This window comes from Bos javanicus, chromosome 14, assembly GCF_032452875.1.
Source record: "Bos javanicus breed banteng chromosome 14, ARS-OSU_banteng_1.0, whole genome shotgun sequence".
In the NCBI taxonomy this organism is placed as follows: domain Eukaryota; kingdom Metazoa; phylum Chordata; class Mammalia; order Artiodactyla; family Bovidae; genus Bos; species Bos javanicus.
The window spans coordinates 21,413,848-21,437,643 of record NC_083881.1 but is presented as its reverse complement, the minus strand read 5'-3'; the positions used below and the strand labels follow the sequence as shown (position 1 = coordinate 21,437,643).

General features: G+C 41.5%; 1 protein-coding gene across 3 annotated transcripts in view; it reads left to right on the top strand.

Annotated features, from left to right (window-relative positions):
• Positions 1-12,308: 12,308 nt before the first annotated feature.
• The window catches only part of LOC133260415 (suppression of tumorigenicity 18 protein), a 90,438-nt gene continuing 78,950 nt past the window's right edge, over positions 12,309-23,796 (top strand). For 2 of the 3 annotated variants that reach the window (XR_009740807.1, XM_061438738.1), the window contains exons 1-3: positions 12,309-12,381; positions 19,226-19,280; positions 22,269-22,302. Coding sequence is in view for 2 of the 3 variants with exons in the window: in XM_061438738.1 (XP_061294722.1) it covers positions 19,226-19,280; positions 22,269-22,302 (89 nt within the window). In the remaining variant the exon portion in view is untranslated. The remainder of the gene's footprint in view (positions 12,382-19,225; positions 19,281-22,268; positions 22,303-23,796) is intronic. The other variant, XM_061438739.1, reaches the window with a different exon arrangement.

Below are 23,796 nucleotides of genomic sequence, written 5' to 3'. Positions count from 1 at the left end.
GCGTAGTTTTCAAGTAATTTTTTTTGAAAGCTCAATTTTTTGATTCACTTTTCATGTACAGATAAATCTATGTTTTATGTCTCTCTTTTTCTACCCTCAAATTTATTTTTCCCGAATGTGTCTCTTAGAAAGTCTTTTTACCAGGGAAGGAGGTTGTAAACTTTCGAGTCCCATCTCATCCCCACGGGGTCATTGTTACAATGCTGAGGAACCAGGAAGACAAAGCTTTCTGTTGAAGCTGTGAAGTTTGCCTCTTTCCAGGACTTGGCGTTTTCCGCCTTCTGGTGGTGAAGCCAGTGGCCTGGGCAGAAAAGAAGACTTGACCAAGTAGCATCTTATTTGTAAGAACATTTGTAGCATGGAAACACATGAAAATGAAGGGATTTTTTTTTTAAGCCTTTGGAAATCTTTGCACAACAAACACCCCCGTATGTAAATAGAACTGTCACTAGCTGTTTGTCCAACAGCGAGGCCTCCAGATGAACCAGGGCTGTGCGCTGACAGGGACAGCTGACTCATTAGCAGAGAGCAGTGAAAGGTAATTAACCCTGGGAAAAGTACAGCTGCCGTGCGGGCTGTTCCTTTCTGTAGGATCTGATTAGAAATTAGTGTTAAACCACTGACTCTTTTTTTTTTTTTTTTAAAGACTGTCATTGATAATTCACTTTCACTCTCAGGTGTGTGCCCAGAAAAGGTTCTCAAATGTACTTGTGGACAAAGGAACTCAAATCTAAAAAGCATTTTCTGATCACAGTAGACACCTGTTTTTCTTGTTGAGGGGAGTTCTTTCAAATGAATATTATTGGACTGTTGACGATTGGTTAGTGCCTTGGTCCATTCTCTCGTAGTCAATATGTAAATTACTTGAAAAGATTGTTTCATACAGTTAATAAGCTGTAGATAATTACTGTTTAATTAAGTTTCTCTTTTTCTTTCCATTTTCCCTCTGATGACACTTCTTGTCCATAGCAATGGAAAGTCTCCAGTTCAGAGCCAGTGGACGTTAGGGAAGGTGAGTAAAGATTATTTAGAAATAAATATCCCCCTCCAGAGAGAAGTACCCCTAACTTTCCAAAGGCCTCCAAAAACTTGAAAATTTAAGGTATTTGTTTTTTGAGGGCAACTAAAGATGCCTGATTTTGTTAATGTTGGTCTCTTCCTGGTCATTTGAGTTACAATTATGTATTTTTTTGAGAATTGTGTACACCAGGCCTTCTTGGTTGATGATGTCACTTGTCTCATATGAGGAGCATTAATACTTAAACACAATCAGGATTTACATACATAGCTGAAGAATGTAGTGGCAGCATTATCACCCTGCCTCCACAAACTGTCTTTTTTTTAGAATAAATGGGGAAAAAAACTTTAACATCTGAAAGAACTTAAGTCAGAGGAAAAAAATATAACAAAAGATAAGACAAATAGAAAACAAATGGAAACATGGCACTTTGAACCCAAATATTAACAGTGATATTAAATGCCTATGTCTTAATTCCTGAAACCTGTGAATACGTTATCTTACATACAAAAGGAGTGTGAATAAATTAAGAGTCTGGAGATGGGAGAGTTGCTTGGATTATCCAGGTGGGCTCAACTTATCCCAGGGACCGTAAGAGAAAGGCAGGTGGATGAGTCACGGAGAAGTGACCCGAGAAGGACCCACCATTGGAAGAGGGAAGAAGGAGCCATGGGCCATGGAATGCAGTGGCCTCGAGACACTAAGAATGGCCACTGAAAAAACAACAATCTCAGACCTACAATACAAGGAACTGGGGTATGCCCCCAGTCCTCGTGAATTCCCCATACAGCCTCTGGAAAGAAGCGCAGCCTGATTTGATCTTAGCCTGGTGCAACTGTCCCAGACTTCAGACCTCCAGAGCTGTAAGGTAATGTATTTGTGTGAAGCCATGAAGTTTGTGGACTTTTTACAGCAATAACAGAAAACTAATATGGAGGATAAGTCAACCGATAGATGGGACCCATTTTACAGCTGACAGTATAAATCCTCTAAAGAATTTCTTGTGTTTGAATGAAGAGAAGAAAGATTTCTTGAGCACCCAAGACTGAGAAATCAGTTTTAGGAAGTGGAATTTGTAAATCATGATGATGGTTATCATGAATTCTGAGATTTCCATTTTTGCGTTGCAACACCCCTCCTCACACCAAAAATGTTCTCCATGTGGTAGTTTTGTAAGCATAATGCCTGTATCATCAGAGGTACAGATGAATACCAGCTTTACTGGGACAGTTAGTATGTCTGTGTTTCACTGAGCTTGAGCAAGAGGAGTAGAATGTCCATGGGAGAGACGAGGTCCATGATGCAGAGAGAAAACTGATCTGACTATTACGGGGTTCACAGGGCCTGGCACCTAGATTCCCAGGGCTGTCACGCAGAAGCTGGTGTTAGCATGGAAGGCTTTCTTCATTGCGAAATGGTGACAACTCCCCATAGGCATGGGATGATGACAGGAAAAGAGTGCACTATGGTGCTCATGAGAGTGCCTTTCTCAGGGAAAGAGTTCAGTCAAGGTGTTATTTAGTCGCTGAGTTGTGTCTGACTCTTGCGACTTCATGGACTGTATAGCCCGCCGGGCTCCTCTGTCCATGGAATTTTCCAGGCAAGAATACTGGAGTGAATAGCCATTTCCTTCACCATGGGATCTTCTTGACCCAGAAAATGTCATACCATTTTACTTTCATGGTAAAAGTAATGGGTTAGTTTTGTCTTTCCCTGTGGTTCCATTTTTATCTCCAGTACAAAGCTCATCCATTTGAAGGACATGGACATATGCTGTTTAAAATAAAATGTAAGTGTGTTTTTAAGTCAGGACAGTGGCCATACTGACAAATTCTGAGTAAGAAAAGTGAGGTACAGAAACTGGAAACTGGATATAGTTTAAATGAGTTGAAGATCTTCCTAAATGGTTTTCTTGCCAAATTTGGAAAAACAAGACTAGTATTTCCATGTTACCTTTGGCTTTTATTCCCATGAAAGGACTGATTTAAATCACGTACTGTTAGTTTTCATGTAAATCAGATAAAAGTAGACGTTGAGGAAGAAACTGACTGAAATCTATTACGCTCTATGCTTGCTCTCCTTTGGTTTTGGGAGCCAACTTTTATACATAAGGAAAGAGGACATTGAAGACAAAATTGTAAATTCTTAACTGGCATAGCAATCAGACAAAATCTATAAGCTCCAGATGTTGTCCTGGGATGTTATGTATTGAATGCAATTAATAGGATAGTATCTCAGGCATCCAAGGAATATTATTTTAGGCTTATTTTAATTCAATTCAGTAGTAACTGAATTCAATTCAATTCAGTATTGAACCCACTCTGGCCACATTGTGTGTCAGTGAAAGGTCAACATGACACATCCCCTCAAGTCCATAAGCTTTACTGGCACCGGGAGGATAAAGTGACCTTGACTCTGTGATGTCAGGGAGCTCAAGGAATCAGGTTGGAGGTGCCTGGCACCTCACAAGTCCATGCCATTCGGTCACTTCACCACGGCATGGGTGATACTGCTTCTCACCAGACACATTTTGCAGCTCTGATACCAAAGGGAAGAGTTCCTTTGAGAGTAGCAAATAAAATCAACACATCCTAAACATTTCATTTTAGCTCTTTACCCTGACCAGCTAGTCTCCTTTGACACTTGTCTAGCTATACAAAACTGTGGCTTAAATACATTGCTTAACCAAGCCAAGTACAACTTTGACTGTGGTTTTTCATTTGGTCTTTGGGGACATTTATTTATTGTAGCCAAAGTCTCTGAATCTCCGAAGATGCGTTCTTCATGATTCATCATTTCTGGAAGCATTTCCAGGCTGGTCTCAGCCTGTGCTCCCATTGCTTGTTCTGCCTCCTCCCTTATCATATTTCCACATCCTATTGGAATCCTCAGTTTGCTGATTTGTACCATGAGGATAAGAACTGTGCTTTCTGTATCTTTAAATGCCCAAGACTGGCATGGAGTTTCCTAGATCAGTTCTCAATAAATGTGTATTGAACCAATAATAAGTAAAGTGTTTAGCAGAAAGGGACTTATGTTAACAGAATCTGCATTAAATTAACTATAATGAGGACAAAATCCAAAAACCCTTCTGCAAAAATCCAATGCCCACTGGCCTCAACATTTGAGAATCAGGTCATTTCTTTGACAGTTTCGTTAGTTTCTCCCATTCCATATTGCCTGGTCAGACAATAAAGATAAATGATTCTATTCTTTTATCTTAATCCAATTGTACAGAATATGGTGAGGATTTTAATGCAAAACAAACAGTTCCTGCTGGGTGAAACAGCACACTTGTTGGAAAAAATTCTAAGAAAACCTCTTAGAAACGGACAAGGAAAATATAAAATGTCTTAGGATATCAAGCATATTGTGTAACAATCTATATAATAAAACAGCTTAAATAGAGAAAATTCCCTTTACATAATAAAAAGCCTCCTTTTTGAATCAACAAGTGCTCTTTGAACTTTATTAAAAATGTTTTGACATTATAGGGTTGTTTAGTATAGATTTACTCAAAATAGCACATTTAGTTGCAACACAAGCCTTGAAGTTAAGTGGTTAGTTTAATAAAACAGAGTTTCCATAGTTACCACAGGAGAACAGAAGATAACTTTTATTTCTTTGGAAGCCAGAAAGGGGCTTTAGAGAAAAGATTAAGCAAACAGACCCAGGCAGGTTCATTATGCAGGGCTTTGCACCTCATTGGCTTGTTTAAAAGTAGAAACTTGATATTACAGGAAATTAAAGTTTTCCCCCTAAAATCTATAGCAGCACACTAAGAACTATGCATATTCCATATCCCTGGGCATTCCCAACTAGCATCTGAGTCAGAGAGAAAGCTGGGTTAATGAGATCAATTTTTGCTCACAGTGTTTTGTTAAGAACCATTTCATAAACAAGTGGTTAAAAACCCATGCAGGAGACAGCACAGCCCTGCTCTCCGTCTCAGGTCTAACTTGGTTATTCCCGATCACCATTCTGTCGGAAGGCCTGATGGAAGGAAACCAAAATCCTCCTCATGCCGGTTCGCTGAGATACGCTCTGAATGCTAGAGATGGCTATTGTCGCCGTGCCCTCTGCTGTGTGAACCCAAGGAGCTCTTCACCGTTGACTGTTGAGAAGCAGAGTGACGTGGTTCCCCACTATCTCACCTTCAGCCTGTGAGCCTTTAAGGCGGCAGTGATTAACAGGACTTTCCCAAAGTTTCTATGTAGTTACAAGGACAGTTTCAATCTTCTGTCATTTTTTTGCATTAGCTCTGATTATGCTTTTACCAGAAAAATGCATTTGTTTTAAAGGTAACAATACCGACTAGGAGAATAGCTTATGTTTCATCTATATTTATCAGCACTCACTGTACATTTGTGTCTTCATTACCAGGAAATATTAAGGGACATTGTGCCATCGATTCCTGTTTACAGTTTATTATGCAGAGATAGGAAACACTTAGCATGTAAAATGAATGTAGAAATTATTCCTGGATAGAAACATGGACATTTCCCACTCGTTGGCTCTTTCTCCTCCATCACCGGATCAGAGTGTAATTGTCAGTAATCAGGCCTGCTTGCTGCTGATAAAACCACTCTGAATGCTAGCGGCCTTCTTTGTGTGATGACTCAATTATTCCAGAAGTGCCTCATCAAATCTACCCCATCAGCTGGGCTAATAAATAAGGAGAAGAAACTGGCCCCCCAAAGCAAATTATAAATCCATTTGCATTAACCATTTCGCTGGTCCATGATCTAGGCAGAAATAAGCATGGCAGCTTGTGTTAAGCTTATTTGAATATGTTTATAATGTTTACAGCATGCAACTTTTTTTTTTTTCCCACAAGGTGTTGGAATTATCAGTCATGAATGGCATCTGAATGCATTTATGTTAATTGCAGCAAGGCTTTAAGGATCTTTGAGGGCTATTTTGTGACTTAAATCAGGTGGAAGTTAAAACCTCTTGCAGGGAGAAGTATGGGTCTCGCACGAGTTATTGGCATTGCCTCAGAGTTTCAGAAGAAGGGGCTTGTGCTTTATTTTTACAGGTGGTAAAAGGACACATATGAATAATATAATGCCTGCTAGTACAAGTACAATGACTTCATATTGATCACAGTGGAAACCAGAAGTTATTCTGATGTTCTGTATGACTGCAGCAATTTGCAGAGAAAAAAAAAAAAAATTTTCTAGAGAAGATCAGAGTTGCCATAGCATTCTTTGTACTTCAGATTCCTTGAAAGACTCCATAAGGCAGAGAGCTCAAAAAGCCAGGCAAACCAGTAAAAATCAATTAAGTCCATCAATGGAAATTTTGTACATTGACAAATCATGTTTCTGTTCTTCTTATAAAATAACAAACTCTACTACATAAGTTTTGTTTGTAGTTGAACTTCAGTGATCACTGGGGAAGCAAAAAACATTCAGAATGTAATATGAAGAGCAGTTTGGTTGCTGATATCAAATAATTAGTCTTGCTGAATATGCTGTGATTTAAAACCCAAGGCATCCCCCCCTAAGAGGATGCAATGCCACTGTCCCATTTTGCAATGGGGGCTGTTTCAGTTTTGAATAAGTTCTTTCTACTCCTACAGTGACAAGTAGAGCTTCTAGCCAGTAAACAGTATTTTTATTTGCCTAAAACAACTTGAACCCGCTGCTGCTGTTGCTAAGTCGCTTCAGTCGTGTCCGACTCTGCGACCCCATAGACGGAAGCCCACCAGGCTCTACTATCCCTGGGATTCTCCAGGCAAGAACACTGGAGTGGGTTGCCATTACCTTCTCCAATGCATGAAAGTGAAAAGTGAAAGCGAAGTCGCTCAATCATGTCCGACTCTTCTCGACCCCATGGACTGCAGCCTAGCAGGCTCCTCCGTCCATGGGATTTTCCAGGCAAGAGTACTGGAGTGGGGTGCCATCACCTTCTCTGAAAAGGAACCCACTACTTCTCTTCATTTGCTCCTGTCTATGAAGCAAGTCGGAGAAGGCAATGGCAAGCCACTCCAGTAGTCTTGCCTAGAAAATCCCATGGATGGAGGAGCCTGGTGGGCTGCAGTCCATGGGGTCGCTACGAGTCGGTCGTGACTGAGTGACTTCACTTTCACTTTTCACTTTCACGCAATGGAGAAGGAAATGGCAACCCACTCCAGTGTTCTTGCCTGGAGAATCCCAGGGACGGCAGAGCCTGGTGGGCTGCTGTCTATGGGGTCACAGAGAGTCAGATACGACTGAAGCAACTTAGCAGCAGCAGCAGCATGAAGCAAGTCCTCCTTGTATCAATCTGAAAGGCTAAGAAGAAGGAAGTAGTGTTTGACAGCATAAATATAATGTGACAGAAGGCTAACGTCATTTTTGTACATCAGTTGCTAAATATATACTCTCTTGCTATGATGAGAAAGCTCATTGATGAAAAAATTCAAAATAAGAGGTTTAAATTTTCATTAGAAATTTAATGATGAACATGGCAAGTTGGAAAGCTGAAGAATTCAATCGTCTGTCCAAGCAAATTTATACGAAATTTGACTCTCACTTAAATTATCATGGTAATTAATATAAAAATAAACCTAGAGAGGTGGGATGGGAGGTGGGAGGGAAGCTCCAGAGGGAGGGGATATATGTGTACATGTGGCTGATTCACTTCATTGTACACAGAAACTAACACATTTTAAAGCAATTATACTCCAATTAAAAAATATTAAAATTAAAACTAGACAGAAGTATAAAGGACTTGCTTTCCCATTAAAAAAAAAAAAAGATCAAGAAAAATCCCCCCTTTTCACCATGCTAACTAATGAACAATTGGTGAAGATCCCAAAGGTAGTGACTGAGAGGTTAAAAGTGTTGGGAGGTTGGGAGACAGGGCTTCATGGGTCAGCAGTGCTGAGGTTGTATGTGTGTGTTAGTCGCTCAGTTGTGTCCAGCTCTTTGTGATCCCATGGACTGTAGCTCACCAGACTCCTCTGTCCATGGAATTCTCCAGGCAAGAATACTGAGTGGGTTGCCATTCCCTTCTCCAGAGGATCTTCCCGACTCAGGGATTGAACCTGGGTCTCCCACATTACAGGCAGATTCTTCACCTTCTGAGCCAGCAGGGAAGCCCAGTGCTAAGGTTAACATGCTGAATTCTCCCATTTCATTTGGCAGGAAACTAGACCTGAGGGTGATGTTTGGAGTTTGAATTAACACCCAAGTTCTGAGAGGAGGCTGCTGGGCATTGCATCGGACCAGTCCCACTGGTAAGTGAACTCCAAACGTAGCAGTTGTCTCACAGGGCTTCCAGCATGATGACGTTTCATATTCGATTTCCTTGCCCTTTCATCAAAGTTTTCACTTTGAGTTTAGTCCGGAGGATTTTTTTTAATATAGAATTTGTTTCTGAGTCGTAAGTAAATCTATGGTTCTCTGCTTTAAGGACACAATTGACAGTTGCATCTTAGGTCACCTCACTACCACCACCACCAATAAAATATAATCTGATATAGCTCTAAAAAAGTAACATCTCAGATTCATTACATCATATCATCAGGTTTAAAAACTGTCTTTCATATACATACTGCTGCTGCTGCTGCTGCTAAGTCGCTTCAGTCATGTCCGACTCTGTGCAACCCCATAGACGGCAGCCCACCAGGCTTCCTGTCCCTGGGATTCTCCAGGCAAGAACACTGGAGTGGGTTGCCATTTCCTTCTCCAGTGCATGAAAGTGAAAAGTGAAAGTGAAGTCGCTCAGTCATGTCCGACTCCTAGGGACCCTATGGACTGCAGCCCACCAGGCTCCTCCGTGCATGGGATTTTCCAGGCAAGAGTACTGGAGTGGGGTGCCAATTGCCTTCTCTGCATATACACATTACCATCTGTAAAATAGCTGGTGGGACACTGCTGTATAGCATAGGGAGCTCAGCTCGGTGCTCTGTGATGACCTAGAGGGGTGGGGTGGGGGCAGGAGGGAAGCTCAAGAGGGAACGGGTGTTTGTATACTTATGGCTGATTCACTTAGTTGTTGTATAGCAGAAACCAACACAACACTGTAAAGCAATTATGCTCCAATTAAAAATAAAAAACATTAATACTGTAGTGCATATTTGAAAGTTGCTAAAAAATAAAAAAGAACTGTCCTTTTCTGAAGCAAATACTTGTCCTTGAAGTGTCTGTAAATTTAGCACTCCATCCATGATTATTGGCATAAAGCAGAGCACACAAATGGAGTCTTCTGTGATGACTCCATTTAACAAGTGAAGCCACGTCTTAATTATAGCCACGCTGAAAGACTGTGCAGCCCACTAGGCTCCCAGAACCTTGGTTTGTCATGTAGTTTCACCTTCTAAGACTGCAGTTTCATGAAAAGATGAACTTCAATGGAAAAGTGTCCATCCTGGTAGGCAGGGGAGAGAACTAACTCAGTTACATGTTGGGGGAGCTTGGTCAAGATTCCAAATCTTAGGTTAATTGTCTTCCAAAATGTGTATCTCCTAAGAATATTTTAGTAAGTCCTTAACTTTTACAGCATGGTTTAAGATCAGCAAAGAGATTAAAAGTATGGCAATTATTGCCATTTGCAGCATCATGGATGGACCTAGGGATTGTCATATTGAGTGAAGTCAGTCAGACAGAGAAAGAAAAATATCGTATGACATCCCTTATAGGTGGAATCTAAAAAGAAATGATACAAATGAACTTATTTACAAAACAGACTCATAGACTTAGAAAAAGAACCAGTGATTGCCAGGGGGAAGGATGAGGGGAAGAGATAGTTGGGGAGTTTGGGATGGACATGTACACACTGCTATATTTAAAATGGATAACCAACAAGGTCCTACTGTACAGCACAGGGAACTCCGCTCCATGTTATGTAGTAGCCTGGATGGAAGGGCAGTTCGGAGGAGAATGGATACATGTGTATGTATGACTGAGTCCCTTTGCTGTCTACCTGCAAATATCACAACATTGTTAATCAGCTATACTCCAGTAAGAAATAAAAAGTTAAGAAAGAGTATGGCGACTATTGAAAATGGGTTTTTAAGGGTCCCTCTTTGATACAGTAATAGGACACATGCAGGGAGTGAAGGGAACCGATTGCAGTGGGAGATTCCTCTTGGTATCAGCCAGTGTGTTTCCACAAGGCCGTGGGCGGAGTTGTGAACGATGGATGCTTGAAACAGTGAGCCTCTGCAGCTCCTCTTTCCCACCCGTATTCCGGTGCACTTGGACTTCCCAGGCCTTTTGTGTCACATCACATTTCTGAACTTATATTTTGCCGGCATCCTCTGTGCAGGGCTCCACGTGGATCTCAGCTGTGCTGCCTTTGCTCTGCTCCCTGGGGAGGGGAGAGACAGCAGATGGGGTTAGGGCAGAGGGCTGACGCATCTGACAGCAAACGGCCGGGTTGTTGCGGGGAAGCCGCAAGCGTCAGGAAGCTCCTTTTCCCCTGAGAACCAAGTAACCACTGAAGAAAGTTGAAAATGAGCCCTCTGAGAAACGCTATTAAAAGTAGTAAAAAATCACGATTGTGCAGATGAGGTGCTGCTGTGTGCTTATTCGGATGCTAATGAGTTTGACATTAGGGAACTCGGAGGGTTTAGAGCTACTCCCTTCTGTGATTCGGTTCTTTATTGGCAATCTTTGAGAAAATAAATGGAAAATGTATTGCTAATAAACACACACCACGATTGGGTGTAGACAAAAAGCCATTACTTTCAGGGTTTAGAAAAGCACTCTGCCCACCAGTGTTTTCCAGATCTTTTGTCTTAGGTTAGAGTGTGACAAACAAAGGGGACAGGCAGGTGGACCTACCGAGGGCGAGGGAGGGTAAGCCAAACACAGTTGTAGAAAAAGCTGGGTTTTGTTTTTGCTTTTTTTTTTTTGTTGCAATCAAGCAAACTAAGAACTCCCGAGTCCTATGGGACTTTTCAGTCCTTCCATCCTGTGTCTTGAGACTTTTGCTGTGTGAGACATCCTGTCATGAGACATCTGTGTCTTAAGACATCTGCTCTGTCTTAAGGGTTTTATCCCCATTTTTCGCCAGGATCTACAGTTGCTGATTTGAGTTGAAGAAGCATCTGCTTAATGTCTGGTCAGAACTTTCAAGTGACGCAGAAATCCATGGTTAAAAAGCCGGACCCTCCAACTTACTGCAAGGGGTAAACACAAACCCTAGAGATCATCTGCCAGGAAGGTTGGTGACTTGTGTTCTAGAATGCCAGAATGGACGGACAAACCGTAGCAAGTGTGTGTTAAGATAGGTACTATATATATATATATATATATATAGTGTTCATGTCAGTAGCCACTCGCTGTCAGGCTGAGTGTGTTAACACTGAATTTCAGAGTTTTCTTTCAAGGGCCAAGCAGCCTGAAGACAGATTCTGTTCCATCCCTGGGACCAGGTAAAGGAGATGCAGGCCTGTGTGTTATGTCTGGAAGCAAGGAAGCCACACGCAGATTGTTCCCATGGAAAGCAGGATGAAACGTTGGCAAAAAGTGCTAGTAGCCTTTCGGGACACCTCATTCAAGGGCGGCCTAAATCCACATGCCTTGGGATCTTGTCTCTCGTGACTTCTTGAGGATAGCACGTGCCAAACCTTGACTGATCTTTTTCTTCTGGTGGTTAAAAATAAAACCGAGAATAATGACATTGAGAAGCCCTATTATACAATTTTCCTAGTAAAGGGCAGGCATTTTATCTATATCTATATCTATGTGTGTGCTTAGCCGCTCGGTTATGTCCAGCTCTTCGTGACCCCATGGACTGCAGCCTGTCATGCTCCTCTGTCCATGGGGATTCTCCAGACAAGAATACTGGAGTGGGTTGCCATGCCCTTCTTTATCTATATCTTATCTATATATCTAGTTTGGTAAGAAAAACAAAAATCGATTTGGCTTACCTTAATAAAGGTAAAGGGGGTAGAGAATCTGCCTGCAATACAGGGGACCTGGGTTCGATCCCTGGGTCAGAAAGATCCCCTGGAGAAGGGACTGGCAACCTACTACAGTGTTCTTGCCTGGAGAATCCATGGACAGAGGAGCCTGGTGGGCTACAGTCCATGGGGTCACAAAGAGTCAGACATGACTGAGCAACTAACACAGACAGCCAGGATAAAGGTAAACATCTTTTCCCCATTGATATATTATTAAATAGTATGATATTTTCATTCTGTTTATAGCATAGTCCATCAGAATTATAGATAATTGTTTACTGTTCACTTCACTGGTTATTTTTGCTTTTCTGTTTTTTTTTGTCCACCTTACATACCTTCTCTCTTTTATTTTTTATCTTAATAGAATGAATTGCAGGATTTCTCACTAAAGCGAACACAGGTGTTCATTCATTCTGACGGAGGGGGCTCACCGAGTCAGCGTACAAGTTACCTGGAGAAAGAGGTAAGACATTTTTATTAAAAAGCAGAATATGTTGAAATAAAATGGATCCGATTGAAGCATTTTATAAAGACTCTCTCCTATGACATTGCTTTATCTCTGTAGATTTACTTTCACAAAAATATATTGTTAATGCCCAATTTAGGATTGTGATTTTTTTTGTCAGAAGCGTGATCACTCTACTGTTTTAAAATATTAAACAGGTGAAGTTCTCTGAGCCTACAAGCCCTTTTGCATATTGATTAGTATATGTTATTTGTTTGCACATGTTTGCCCTTAGAGAGAGACTCAGCATTAAAATTGTTTTAAAATTCCAATTTGAATTCATTTGTATTAGAAATTAGTTTATTTAAGGATCAGGAGTAAATAAGTGAGATTTTTAAAAGCATGTTTTTAAAAGCATTGTAGCTGATTTCTGCAGTTAATTCCTACAAACAGTGAAAAGTAAGGAACTGGGACATCCTTGGGAAAAATCTGTTTAAAATGGCTTACCCCTCTATGAAGAAGCTTGTTTTCTAACATTTATGCATTTTTCAACACATGCATCTCAAAATATCAACAAGAAAAAAAATGTTTTAGACGGTTTCAGGGTGTTAACTTTCACTGAGTTCTCTTTAATCAGAGCATATGAAAAATATTTTTAAGTCTATGAAAACACAAAGCTGGTGATTGCCCCCTTAGGTCACAAAACTGTGACTCGGAGGCCGCGGTACAGAGACTAATAGAAATCCTTGGCACCCGGCGTCCACCTAAGGGAATGATAGAACTATTTGCTGGAGTCGTTTGGCAAAAGGACACAGACATATGGCTTTGGTTCATGGTCACGTTGCCAGTTGTGCAAAGTTAGAGGGTTAGTCGGTACAGAGGAGCGGCAGCAGCTCAGACATCAAAAGTGAGACTCCAAACACATCAGCCTCCTCTTAAAGCCACCCAAGCTTTCACAGGCCTGAGGTTTCTTCCTTTCGACTCTAGAAATTCCGTTTCAAAGGCAGCTTTTCTGTGGGGGTGTGCATGCCCTCAGCCTCAGGAAGAGCTCTCCCCAGACAGCTGTCCTGCGTCTGAGAGAAGACTGAACCTGCTTCCCCATCAGGGGTGAAAGGACATGAGATGGGTCACCAGTGTGCGGGATGCCATCGTTCGGTTCTTCAGCTTTTTATGCAGAATACGAAGCAGTACAGATAGAGCTGGACAGGAACAGAGATTTGAAATCAGGGATCCTGTGCCCTAAATAAAAGATTTGGAAAATTTTTCATTTCATTTAGGAGAAAGGATTCAAAAAAGTTTCAGAAAATTAATAATATGGCGTCAAGGATGCTGTCAAACTTCTTGATTTTATTCATTTAGATGTTTTAAAGTTTGCTTTCTTTTTTTAAAAACAAATTATTATTATGTTTGGCTGCATTGCATGGCATATGGAACTTTCCTGACCAGGGGCTGAACCTTTGCCCACAGCATTGGAGGCACGGAGTCTTAACCAGAGGACCACCAGGAAGTCCTTACATTTATTTTCTGAATTACTCTCCCTGAGAAATAAGTAAATGTATGAAAAGAGAACCAGGAAACTAAAAGGAGGGTAAGAACAGAGGAAAAATATACTTGATCATTCAATCTTGGTTTCCTTCTCAACGAGTCAACTGTGCTTTTAGGATCACAGCTCATTTCCCCCATCTTTTCCTTGTACAACAGGGAAGCATCTTCTGCTGCTATTTTCCGTCGATTCAAAGCTCTGTTGGAAACAAAATGATGCCAGATTCATCAAAAGGAAGGGCACTCAGTGTAGGGTTCTTTGTTCTTCGATCTGGCCAAGTTCTGTCCCAAGGTACAGACATCATTTAGCTGTTCCATTTTCTGAGGTTAGCCTTTTCCAACTTCCTCAGTTTCTTTTTGTCATTAAAAAAAGGCTGACTTTTGTTAAGGAAGCATCCGCTGAGGATGGGGGGCTCCTGGTGGGGAGGACCCCTGGACCTCCTCTCGGCAGGCAGGGGACTAACTTCCTCTCGCCATCACCGTGAGCTTCTCAGGAATGGAAGAGTCACGTGACACAACAGACAGACTGCCTTGTCGGTTTACAACTCCCAGGAGAGGAACACTATGAAATCTTTAAAGTGGGACTTATTGTAAGTCAAATGTAGTGAAAGACTTCTCAAATTAAAAGTAGCTACTGGCGTGAAATTATATGTAACTAGACAGGGCTTCCCTGGTGGCTTAGATGGTAAAAAATCTGCATGCCATGCAGAACACCTAGTTTGATCCCTGGGTCGGGAAGATCCCCTGGAAGAGGGCATGGCAACTCGTTCCAGCATTCTTGCCCGGAGAATCCCATGGACAGAGGAGCCTGAGGAGCTATAGTCCATGGGGTCACAAAGAGTTGGATATGATTATGCGACTAACACTTTCATTTTCAGACAAGATTACAATTAATTGTATAAGGATTTTGAGAGTGTCCTCAAAATGTTATGATCACCATGGCTTTTCTACTAATATTAAGAAATTCGAGACTACTTATAAATCTATATCAAGGATGACAGTGGATAGAATTCTGTTGAAAGGAGAAATAAAACTTAAAGGTTACCAAGAGATTTGTTTTACCCAAATCTTAAGAAGTGATTAAATGTTTACTTGGAGGTTGTTTTTGTGGACAAACAATTTTGTTTAACCATTGATCAAAATAGAGTTTTAAGTGAAAAATAAAATCAAAGGGAACTAAATCTCCTCACATACCAGTCATTTGCATGTGTGATGGAAGCAAAACTGAGTTTATCAATCTGGTGTCCTGCTTCTTGAATCTCTCCCTTCCACAAATCAGCAATTCCAGGGGTCCCTGGTGGCTCAGATGGTAAAGACTCTGCCTGCAATGCAGGAGACCCAGGTTCGATTCCTGGGTCAGGAAGCTCATCTGGAGGAGGGCATGGCAACCCACTCCAGTATTCTTGTCTGGAGAATCCCATGGACAGAGGAGCCTGGTGGGCTACAGTCCATGAGGTTGCAAAGAGTTGGACACAACTGAACCCCAAAGACGGCACCTAGTTGGTGCCATGGAGTGATGCAGAAGGAAGATCCTCTGATAGCCCCTGACGTATCTAAGTGCCAGGAGGAGAAGGTGGTCAAGTTCATGTCACTAGGGACACCTGCACATAGCTTTGTAAATCCCTTGAAGACGTTACATGAGTTTTCCAAATTCAAGTAAATAATAAGAATGTATTTTATAGTCATCTTTCTTCTTCACTGCCTCTTTGCTTATCTCCATTGTTGGTTGGCATAGCCTTCCTCTAAGTTTGCTTCTTTGCCTCCTTTATTTTATAAGTTTCTTTCCCTCTTGCCATTTATCCTTGTATTAATTAATCTCCCCCAGAGAATTGGGGGAGAAGCTCCTTAAAATATTTTTTCATGACTTCATTATGAAATGGATACCAAGAAGGAACCCCTTTTTTCCCTTCAACATAAATATTATATGTAACATATCCATAGTTACAGGTTAATAGAACTTTCCCATAGCTTCATGAAAAATAAGAGTGGCAAAATTTGCCCTTACTGTTTTATCTCGATTGAGTAGATTGATATAGCCAGGAGGAAATGGTAAGAGTCTCAGAAAATGTCTTATTCCCATCCATAAACAATGGGATGCAGATAAAGGCCCTAAGAAATGGGAAGAAGGACAGCTGTTTGGAAAATCAAAGCTCTGTTTTGAGGAAAGAAATGCTTCATTAAGTTTTTCAAAGTCAATTGCAGGCTTGTCCATAGCATTTGGGGTGTAGGCAGAAAGGCTGATCAAGCCTCCTTTTCCAATAGAAAAAAAAGATAATGTTCTCCATAAGAAGTGGAGTTTTTAGGATGCCGCCCATGTGGGTTATGGTGGTGGCTGCTTCTGTAACCGGGAGAACTTGACCGGGTAGCTGGTCCCCTCCCGCATACACACCCCTCATGTCTGAGCACCAGCAAGAGGTAGGACCTCTTTCCCATGAAGGAACCATCGCTGGAATGTGGTGCCCACTGAATCCAAGGTTCCGTTTTACAAAAATTAAGTCTACCCATCAGCAGTTTATTGAAGTCCATGAACATAATCCATAGGAAGAATGCTTAGAGGTTTCTGTTCCCAGGTGTAAGGTTTTCATGAACAAAGGCTTTTTTTCAAGCTGAGGTCTCCCAGGAGATCAAATTTTCTCTTGAATGTTAAAACTTCTTGCCCCAAAAGAAAGCCCAAGATGTCTTATATCCTTATCCCCAAGTTGCTGCAAGACTTAACTAAACCCAGAACTTAGGAACTGTCCTTCAGGTGTGAAAGGAGGGAGAGCTGAAATGGGTGAATTGTATGTGGGGGCCTTGATCCCTCCCATGCCCATCACTTGGCCCACATGTTACGTTGAACTGAGCTTCGTGGATGTGTTACCAGTTCTTACAAAGCTTGAATGGGATGTATGTGCTCCAGTATGACGCTATTGTCCAGCCAGAGGACAATAGCATCGGAAAATGCCGTCCTGAGGCTGGCAGTCCAGGCACCCTCAAGCCAGGATCCATGAATATTTATTTATGCCTAGCTTCCCGGGACTGTGAAAGGGAGGCGGCTGCTCAGGGGGAAGGCAGAGCCGTCAGGTGCTCAGACAGCTGGATTGCAAAAGAGCATCCGTCTGGAAGCTGTTAGAGAGAAGGTTAAAGCAGGTTTCTGAAACTTTCCTGTGCGCTGCTGGCACTCCTCTTCACACAGCGTTGCAGTTTTCATGAAGAAATCCGTGGAGTCCAGCCTTCACTTCCCATTGAATGGGAGTCCATCCCATTCAAGCTTTGCGTTTGAGTGGGCAATGTTCAGAGTGGTTGGAGGCTAAGAGCGCCTATGTGCAGGATAACCTTAAGACTCACGTTGAGGGGATTCTCACCGCCCACCCCTCCACCCCCCGCCCCGCGCCCCCGCATGAGCAGCAGAAGCAAAATGGATGGTTTTGACCATTTTAACCCTTAAGCTGCTGATCTCCCTTATTATAATCAAGCGACTCAATTAGCACGCAGGGAGAGGGGTTCGCACGAGTCGATCCACTTTATATGCAGCAGGGACACTCACAGAGGAGGATTTCACAACACAGGGCTCACCATCCTGTGTAAACCAAGCCACTGTAATCCCAGACAGTGTCACATCTGTCATAAATCCGCGTGGTTTTAAAAGAAGGGACATCTACAGGAGAGAAAAAAAAAACACTTCTGTTTTCTTGTCTTCTCTTATCATGTAGTTTTAAAATAGTCGTAACAATAGACCGTTTTTATGTAGGTGAAAGCCATGGCTGCTCGAAAAAGCAGTGGACACTTTTTGTTGGCTAATTTGCAAAACAGTTCAGTGATTGGTGTGGTGTTTATTATAAAATGATGACAAAAGGGTGCTGGTGGTTTTAATAGTTTTAGCTTACGAGGGCTGTCGTTAATTTTGTCTGTAGTGTTGCAGGTGAAAAAATGCACAATGGATAAATAGTCTATATTGGTTTAACTGAACATAATATATAGTGTGTTCTGGAGTTGTTTGTCTCAATAGACTATAGTAATCAAAAGTAATGAACCTATTATGTGCAGGACCTTGGAGAGTGTCGAATGGCAGTAAAAGTGTGGCGCATAAAAGGTTTATTAAAGGAAATTAAAGCCCATCATTGCCACACCTGCTCCCCTATTATAAGTCTATGGCAGGTCAGCGCTTTCCATCACAACTCAGCCTCGGAGAGCAGAGATGCGTCTCCCATCCTCATTGCAGGCACACCGCATCCCCGCCTGTGTCAGGATTTAAGGATGGAAGCCGTGGAGAGCACCTTCTGCCTGCCTCTGATTTCCAACCAGCGAAACAACTTCTTTCTGTTTCAGAATTCTTCTGGTAAAGTGCAAATGTGAATTAAACTGAGATGCTTAACAAATCCTAGTGAAATGGTTGGAGGTAGTCGGGTCAGAATCTATCTCCATGTGGACTAAAATAGCAGACTTTTTAAGTCTTGGCATCCCTTTGATAATTCACTTGGTTATATTTAAGATCATTAGTAATGATATTTTAGGGAATTGATGCTGACCGAAACAACACTCAAAGTTTCCTCTCCTTATAGATGTGGATGATTATAACTCACCTCTATTCTGGAATTACCAGAGTAAATGTCATCATCATTTCCAGTGGTATTTTACAATAGGGGCATTTTGAGGTTTTGTGCTACATTGGTTTTTTACACTGGGAGTTTTTTTTTCTAACTTAGAAACAGGCCCGTATCCGAAGCTGGTCATGCATGTGTGTTCAGTTCTGTCCAACTCTGTGTGATCCTATGGGCTGTAGCCTGCCAGCCTCCTCTGTCCATAGGATTTTTCAGGCAAGAAATACTGGAGTGGGTGGCCATTCCCTCCTCCAGGGGATCTGCCTGACCTAGGGATAGAACCCACATCTCTTGTGTCTCCTGCATTGGCAGGCGAGTTCTTTAAAAAAAGGCCTGTATCCAAAAGGTTCTAGAAATACAAGGGAATCTGGTTGAGTAACTTAGTCTGGAACATTTTGGTTTGGTATCTGAGGTTTTGTCTCTTTCACAACCACTGTTAGTCAGACCATTCTTCTTTCCATCTTCATGATGCTGAAAGTGTCTGAGTCGCTAGTGAACACTTGCAGACAAGAACATCTGCCTTCTTGTCCATTTCCTCTGGTTTCAGCATCTACAGAAGTATTTCCAGAACTTGCGGGCTGTAAGAGCAGTCACGGTTCTGTCTCCACAGAGTCAGATGCTGTTCAGCAATGGGAAAGCTCCTCTGCTCTTCATAATGACCTAAAGATCTTCTAGTGGCCTGTGTTTGTATTTTAGTCAATGTCAAAGGAATGACCCAGGACTTTGTGTTCACATTACAGATGGATGCAGAGGCTGAAGATAAAACGCTTCGTACCCGTGCAAAAGGAACCAAGGGTGAGTAAGCGTGCAGATTCCGTGACCCTGTGCCCAGCACACCATGAAATGTGGGCATCCCATGCTTGGTCCCTGATGGGTTGTCAGGAGGATCACAACTTCCTTAGGATTCCCGTTTTTAAATCAAGCCAGGACGCTGCATCATGGCACTCTGTGGCTAAAGAATATGAACCAGGAATTGAAGGACCCGGAAAAGGCCAAATAATGTAGGTTGCTAATGTTTACAAAATGCAACCATGAGTAGATTTAAATATCCTGCAAAACAGTATAAGGGTCAGCAAGGGAAGAAGGCTTTGTGGAGACCTCAAATTATCGACGTGACCTTTAACATCCAAGGGAAAAGTCCAAACCATTCATTTATTGCCAAAGTGGGTTTTGATTTTTATGTTATCTGGTTTAGTGGCTCCCAATCTAAACTTCATGTGAGTAAAATGACGATGTTTGGTTTTAGACTGTCCCCGCCAGGGATTCCGGCAGCTCTGCAAAGTCATGTCTGAAAGGTTTAACTTGCCGGTTACCCTCTCTTTTTGTAACCAACAGATGGTAATGTAATATTGAAATATAAACAGGCCCTTGATGATCGAAACATCTGGAAAACAGGATTGACTGGCAATAATACCCCTTAAGGAAAATAACTTTTATTATAATTAGCTATATTTGTGTGACCCTCCATTCTAAACGGAAGGTTCAGCCTGGCCTCTGGAGGGAGCCAGTAGCTGTTCCTGGCCTGACCCACCTCAGGTTGGCCTCCTGGTGGAGGAAGGGTTGGGCTGGGGAGTGATCACACAGTCGTTTGGAAGCATTTTGAGATTTACAGTTGAAAGCATCTAATCAAATTCGATGCTTTTGTTAGCTGTGTTTATGTTGTGTAGTCAAGGTACATAATCCCCATTTCAGTGAATTATGGAATCACCCATTTTTTAAAATTCCAGGATGATTTTTTTTTTCCAGTTAAAATAGAACCCTGACTATCATTAGGCATGATAACCAAAATGCAGAATCATGCATTTGCATTTGGTCCAAGATATGGACATTTTCTGTACCCAAACTGAAGTTGTGCAGTATTCTTTCCCAGGTTTAGTTAAAGTTACTTTAAAAGTAATTACATCATATATCCTATTATTTGGAGCAACTTCCCTGGTGGCTCAGTGGAAAAGAATCTGCCTGTAAGGCAGGACATACAGGTTTGATCCCTGGCTCGGGAAGATCTCCTGTAGAGGGAAATGGCAACCCACTCCAGCATTCTTGCCTGGGAAATCCCATGGACAGAGGAGCCTGGTGGGCTACAGTCCCTAATATTTGGAATGCAATTTTGGAAACATCAAAGTTTTAGGCAGCAAAGTTCTCCATGGAATAAGAGTTTAGTGATAATATCCTAGCACTGTTTAGGATAGGCTCACGTCTGCCATAAATATCAGTATTCTAGGAACTGTATTTGGATTGTTCAAATCTCTTATTCTGGCTTCTGAAAGCACACGACTCTCTCGTACTTCAAATGCATTTTAATTTGCCATTCTTTTTGGACTTTGAATCCTTTTGGCACATACATAAGCACTCTTAAACAGAGCCAAAATGTTGTTGGAGAAATGAAACAACTGTTTCTCATGTAGCGTGAGTCATCTTTAAAACCACCTGTTGTCTCTCTCAATATGCTGCTTATTCTGTGGTAGGCAGGTATTTATAAACATGAACTTCTTTAGTTCCCATCATTGCTTTTTTTTCTCTAACTGCTTTCTTTTGCAAATTTATTTATTTTTTTAATTGAAGGATAATTGCTTTACGTAATTTTGTTGTTTTCTGTCAAACATCAACATGAATCAGCCATAGGTGTACATATATCTCCTCCTCTTTCACCTTCCTCCCATCTTCCTCCCTGTCCCACCCCTCAAGGTTGATACACAGCCCCTGTTTGAGTTCCCTGAGACATACAGCATTCCCATTGGCTATCTATTTTACATTTGGTAATGTAAGTTTCCATGTTACTCTCTCCATACATTTTACCCTCTCCTCCGCTCTCCCCATGTCCGTAAGTCTTTGGAAAAATCAAAGCTCTTCTTTCTGTAAGTGTCTTATTTTTAATTGGAGGTTGAAATTAACATGACTCAAACTTCTCCTCTTTCTCCAGGAATAAAATTTATGGAACAGAATCTTAGGATATTTATTAATAAAATATTGTCCATTTTATTTAAATGCTTGTTTAATATAAATAAAATGCAAACAAGATTCTTTTGAAAATTTTCGTAGAGACAACAAAATTGATTTAAAAAGTAGTTCAGGGACTTCCCTCGCAGTCCAATGGTTAAGACTTCACCTTCTAATGCAGAGGTGTGGGTTCAATACATGGTCGGGGAGCTAAGATCTCACATACCTTGCAGCCAAAAAACCAAAACATAAAGCAGAAGCAATAGTGTAACAAATTCAATAGACTTTAAAAAATGGTCCACATTAAAAAAAACCTTAAAATAAAAAGTAATTTGTCCTCTGTGCTGCTGTACTTTTTTGGTGAGATTTTAGAGACAGGTATTTGGAAGTTGATCCATGACTGCAAAGTCCCAGGGTCACTGGAGGCCTGATCCAGAACTATCTGTTCTGGGCCCTGGTCACCTGTCTTCTTGTGTCCAAAGAACCGGAAAGATGAATCAGCACAAAGGGAAACTGTTGGGTCTGCACTAATCAGGGCTTCCCAAGTGGCGCTAGAACACACCTACCAATGCAGGAGATGTAGGAGACTTGGGTTTTTGATTCCTGGGTCGGAGGAGGGCCTGGTAACCCACTCCAATATTCCTGTCTAGAGAATCCCATGGACAGAGGAACCTGGTGGGCTATAGTCCATGAGGTTGAAAAGAGTCAGACAATACTACAGTGACTTACCACGCATGTAATGCACTAACCATGCACTGGCCGTTATCCCGAGGAGGTGAAAGGTTGCTCTCATGCAGTTTACAAAATTATGCACTGATTTTCCTTTTCTGTCTTTCTTTTTGTCAGTAGCACCAATGGATTCTCTAATCCAGGAGCTCAGGTAAGAGTTGCCCTACTTTACTTTTTCTAAGATTGATTGGCTTTAATTATTAGAATGTTTTGTACTTTTCAAGCCTCAGATCCTCATTTGGCGGTGAGCACTAAGCCAGTGGGCCTATCTCGTGTGCCTCTGTCTCTGCACCAAAGGGACAAAGGGGAGAAACTACGGACTGTCCATCTAAAGCAATCCAAGCTAATATTCTGATAACAAGACACCGTTTTTCTGTAACGTGAGCGGTTTCCCACTTTCTCCTCAGAGGGTGTGCTGCCTCTGTGTGCACACCCGATGTGTGGTTTGTTTTCGTACTGATGGAAACAGAGAACTGAGGTCATCTGAGAACCTGACTGAGGAATAAGCCCAGGATGGTTCTCCTTAATAATCAGATAGTTGTTTTTTAGATTCCACATGTAAATGATATCACATGATAGGTCTTTCTTTGTCAGGCTTGTTTTACTTAGTTTGATAATCCCTGGATCCACCAGTGTTGCTACAAGTATATTATTTAATTCCTTTTAAAGGCTGAGGAATATTCCTTTGTACATATGTACCACATCTTCTTTACCCATTCATCTGTTGATGAACACTTAGGTTGCTTCCATGTCTTGGCTAATACAAATGAACTTATTTACAAAACAGAAGTAGACTCACAGACATAGCAAACAAAGTTATCCTTACAAAAAGGAAGAGGGGGATAAATGAGGAGTTTGGGATTAACATAGACACATTACTATATATAAAATCAATAAATAAGATCCTACTGTATAGCACAGGGAGCTATACTCAATATTTTATAATAACCTCTAATGGAAAAGAATAGGAAAAATAAATTATATATAATATATATGTAGCTGAATCACCGTGCTGTGTACCAAAAATTAACACAACCTTGTGAATCAACATACTTCAATTTAAAAAATTTTTTTAAATTACCAGATAATCATGTGAATTTTTGACTGTAGGTATTTGAATGTAACATGGAATTCGGGGTGGATCTAAGCACTTCAGACTGAGAGACTGTGATATGGGCCTCAGGCAATGCTCTGGAAATTCCAGTTGACTAGTTTTTACAGAGTAAACTCCAATACATAGGTTTTCTTTCATGGGGTCTTTGCAAGGTCTGGCTTTGTTTTGTTTTAAAGTGCATATTTAGAAAGAAACGCATGTTGCCGATACGTTTTCTGTCCTGGTGCTATTTTTTAACAAGATTTGTCAAGCAAGAGGAACCCCTTATCTCTTCTCTACGTGTGCAAACCCAGAAAGTCCCAAACTCAGGGTCTAATCCATCTTTCTGGAAGCAGCGATAGTATGCGTGTTCCTCGGGGGAAGGAAACTGGAGTACGGGCAGCAGTGTCTGGACACGCACTGGTGTGTGAACCTATAACAGTGTCTGGTACACCTGGAAATTTACAGTGTGTGCATTGACAGTTTACATCCTCATTTTTCCAGGCAGCTGTGCCTTGTGTCTCCCTGAAGGAGTACCTTCGGTCCATTCAT